At 42.9% G+C, this 4,145-nt stretch overlaps 1 protein-coding gene across 1 annotated transcript; it reads right to left on the reverse strand.

Annotated features, from left to right (window-relative positions):
• On the reverse strand, positions 1 to 4,145 carry LOC100832583 (transmembrane protein 64). The gene is made up of 5 exons (XM_003557857.4): positions 3,959 to 4,145; positions 2,383 to 2,656; positions 1,576 to 1,812; positions 1,255 to 1,472; positions 1 to 851 (listed from the first exon to the last, which is right to left on the reverse strand). Exons 1-5 carry the CDS (start codon positions 4,003 to 4,005, stop codon positions 581 to 583), a joined length of 1,047 nt encoding a protein of 348 aa, XP_003557905.1. The 5' UTR covers positions 4,006 to 4,145; the 3' UTR covers positions 1 to 580.

Here is a 4,145-nt window from a genome sequence, read left to right on the forward strand (position 1 = left end):
TGACGGAGTGAAAGATATCTTCTACGAAGGATTGAACAAGCCATTGGACACGGAGCAAACACAAAGTTCAGATACACACGATGCACATCTGATACCAGTACAATGATGTGGCAAACTCGATGCGCCCCATCTTTAACACCAAAACAAAGCTATGCGCCAAAAGGCAAAGCTAAATTCCCAATCTGTCAGCAGCCAGAACTAAACTCTGGCCAGCAACACCACATGCCGATCACTTATCCTAGTGATTAAATACATGAACTGAATCAAGTAAAATCACATTAGCTGGGTGTGTATATTGGGTTAGACAGGTGCATCCACCTTTTGTCACCGCCTACCTACACCTCTTTTGCTGGAGAAACCAATGCCAAGCGATACCACCTCACCCCTTCCCCGCAGCCTGGGATGAGGCCGGAGAATACGTTTTGCGGTGTCATCTCTATTGTAGTGAGTTCATCTTCTAGAAATGAACGGTGGTTAGCACTAATTCAGTGAAGGGTTCTTAATTCTCATTGCCGTCAGGTGACACCATTGCTCATTTCCGTCAGGATTCCCTGCATGCAGCTCCCGGTGAATACACACATCATACAACATCTAAGGCTACAGGATGTGGATGGGAGGCCCCCTGACGGTGACTCTTGAGTTCATACAACCCTGAAGGGACAACAGGTTGTTCCTCTCCACAGATATCATCTGAGGTTTTTATGTCGTTTAACGCTCTCTTGGCATACACTGTAAAGACAACTGTGAGGACAACTGCCACGACAAACGAGATTATGTTGTATGTTATCTCCACTGGCGTCATCTTATAGTTGCCATACTTCATGTCAGCCAACGTACGTATTAACCGTCCACTGCACAAACATTTAGCAAGATTAGTAAGTCACAACTCAAGTAATCAGCAACTCCTGAAAATACTCATTCTGTTAGGGTTGGTTGGTTACGACATATGGCCCTTATGGATACTGCTACAGCTTAAATCAGCAATCAAAGAACAAACACAGTAATTCCTTATTACTATGAGCACAAATATAGCTTATGAAACTTGTCTACCAAATACCGCTCAATTGCTGAGCTCCTATTGGAAGAAAATTAATTGACAGCCAGCAATTCATGTACTGACAAAATGCACAGGAACGAGTACATAAGGGCGAGGATATACTCCCTCCGATCCATAATAGATGGCCAAAATCATACTGACAAAATGATGCATAATTGACCATATCATTATCTGTAGTGTAGAGATCTGTATCTAACCTATAGATATAGATGAAGGCCTCAGGTATCATTCCCGCGATTGAACCACATATATAAGGGTTGAACTTGATTTCTGTCACAGTTACGGCATAGTTAAAAATTGTATACGGGAAAGGTGAGATTCTGAACAGTGCAACGACTCGAAACTGCTGGAACCAGTTTCCTTCGCCAGCAAGCTTTATTAGAGCTATCTGCTGAGGCCATCTCTTTAACCATGCCTGCATTAAATAAAGAAGGAAGCAGAGAAAAAATATATTAGGACATAACTAGAAAAAAAGGTGTAGCTCCTAAAATAGATTCTGCAAGTCTGAGAAACTTCACATGTAGACGTTCGCGGAACAATGAGCCAATCCAATATGACATCACCATGCCAAGTGTAGTCCCAGCCATAATAATCAAGAAACCCCAACCGTAACCGAAGATCATTCCTGCTAACCACATAGAAGGTCCGGAAGGGACTAAAATGAGTGGGAGGAGAGCCAAAGATGAGACGAGGACAATAGCCAATACTGGGCGCCCGAAAGCACTTGCTTCCCATTGCATGATTGGCAAAAGAACCTACAATAAATAGATGAAAATACACACCCGATAAATATAGATGTTTGATTCAACAACTCAAAACAAATCATTTTTCGAGGGGAGAGAGAGGATAAGATCAAACAGTACACATACGCAACATAGCTCAGAAACATGACATGGTTGATATTTTCATAAACTACAAACAAACATACAGTATACCATGCACTCATTAAAGAAATAGCATTCCAATTATATGAAGAAATTAGAAAGTAGTATAATCATAATCCCAATGATTTTATTGTTTAGATGACTTGCCACCAGGAAGTTTCTGGATACAGAAGAAAAAATCCAACTATGAAAGGCAAGTGGACTCTGTGCTCACATGTAGTCCCTCCGATCCATATCAAATTTGAGACAATTAATATGGATAGGAGGGAGTAACTTACATTTAACTTAAGACCACATTTACCAGGCTGACGAAGCAAAAGATTGCATCAAATTTGTAGTTAGGGATGTAATTATTATTGAAGAGCTGGCTGATGAGCCAACTCACTTGAATGAACCTCCAAGTGAAGAAAACAATATGGTGCAAGAAGTATCCGCACTCACCTTCTCAAAGGCAAAGGGGACCCCAAATTTCACGAAGATATAAGATACTAATATAAGAAGGAAGCAGACAAGCAGAACTTTCATCCACCAAATGAAGTATCTTGACTTTGGTTGCTCGGGTATAACTTCTGTGTTGATGTCAGTTGTTGCATGCTGAGCTGGTGTGACTAGCCTTGCATATTCATCATCCTTTATGTTCTGCTCAGAATGCTCAATTCCCTTGTGCGATACCGCAGCTGAGGAGCTTGGCATGCCTGCTATGGCCTCACCACCTCTGTTTATGAGCCAAGGAAAATTAGAACATAAAGGTAATGATACTGCACAGCTAACAAAATTGTTAATTTTTGTGATAGATGTAGGGTAAAGGTCAACAAGTGACGGTCCTTATCCAAATTTGAATTGCACAGGCCCGAATCCCTGTTATATTTTCCAAAAGCAATGTCCTACATCTGATTTACTTACACACCTATCTGAACTGCCAGTCTATTCGCAGTGGTTTGGATGGTATGGTGAAGTGTAAAAAATGGTTTCTCAATTGCGATACTCTCATATCGGATTGATATGGACGTAACATTACAAAGTAGTATAGATTACCAATTGGATACATAAGTAAATTCCTTTGAATGAAAAGGTTGAGCAAAGTGACCCATATCCTAATCATATTAGGACTTGGAGATATGTGCTACAAGGATACCTAACTATACAAACCCTACGCTCATGAGGATACATGTTCTCCTAGGAAGGCAGCATTCACTACATCAATCCATGAGATTTGGCCATGGAGGGATGGAAGAACCCAACCAACAAGCAGTCCAAAGTCCAAACTCCGAAGGGGGCACGATTAGATTTTTTTTTAACACAAGGGCGATTAGATTATTCGAAGCCAACATCAGGGTATAACATAAACAATTGCAACATCGTCAATTACTAAGAATATCCAAAATGGATCAGCTCCCCCTTCCGGCCACCCTGGCTTCCAAATATAGCTGGGGAACCGGCAACGCGTCCACATCACATACAACCCCAAGGCTCCACAGCTCCAATGGCGGGTCGGTGGCGGCGGAAGACAGACACCGTTCCTCCGGAGCCACCACCCACATAAGGGGCGGCGGCGAGCTGGAGCAGAGTGACAGCAACAGGTGGGGCCCAACATACAGATAAGCTCACAAATATCTCGCCTTGCTTAGTACTAACTCTTTTAGCTTCGAACAAAACTAACCGAGGTCGAAGGGAAAGCGAAAGCTCGTACTACCACGCGCAAGATCATTCCGTTTCCCTTCCGCTAGAACGCAACCACGAGCTATTTTACTACTCCTGCTAATCCGCAACCATGGCCTAGTATATCCGTAGTATTTAAGCTAGTATAACAGCAGAATAACAGATTGATAAACCGCCTAGGCAATTTTGGCTGCATCCTGAGTTCCCAGCTACCGTCAAACCTCTAACTCGTAAGAAACCAAAATACTTGACCAGAATCATCGCGAGACCATTACCGAAAATAAAAGGCCAAAATAAAGAGAGAAAATTCGCGCACGAAAAAGGAAGCACAAACCGCAGCGGCTCGAGAAGTGCGTACCTGGTCATCTCCCCTGGTTCAATGCTCAGAGGCAAGACGCGTGCCATGGCGAGGAGAAGATAAGAGAGATCGACTCAGAGCTTTGTGGCTTTCTTCCCCTTCCTTTTCTTTCTGGAAGCTCGCAGCGGAGGGAGGAGGGGGAACAACAACAAAAGCGGCAGGGAGGGGAAGAGAGAGAGAAAGAAAG

The sequence above is a fragment of the Brachypodium distachyon genome, chromosome 1, assembly GCF_000005505.3.
Source record: "Brachypodium distachyon strain Bd21 chromosome 1, Brachypodium_distachyon_v3.0, whole genome shotgun sequence".
Lineage (NCBI taxonomy): Eukaryota > Viridiplantae > Streptophyta > Magnoliopsida > Poales > Poaceae > Brachypodium > Brachypodium distachyon.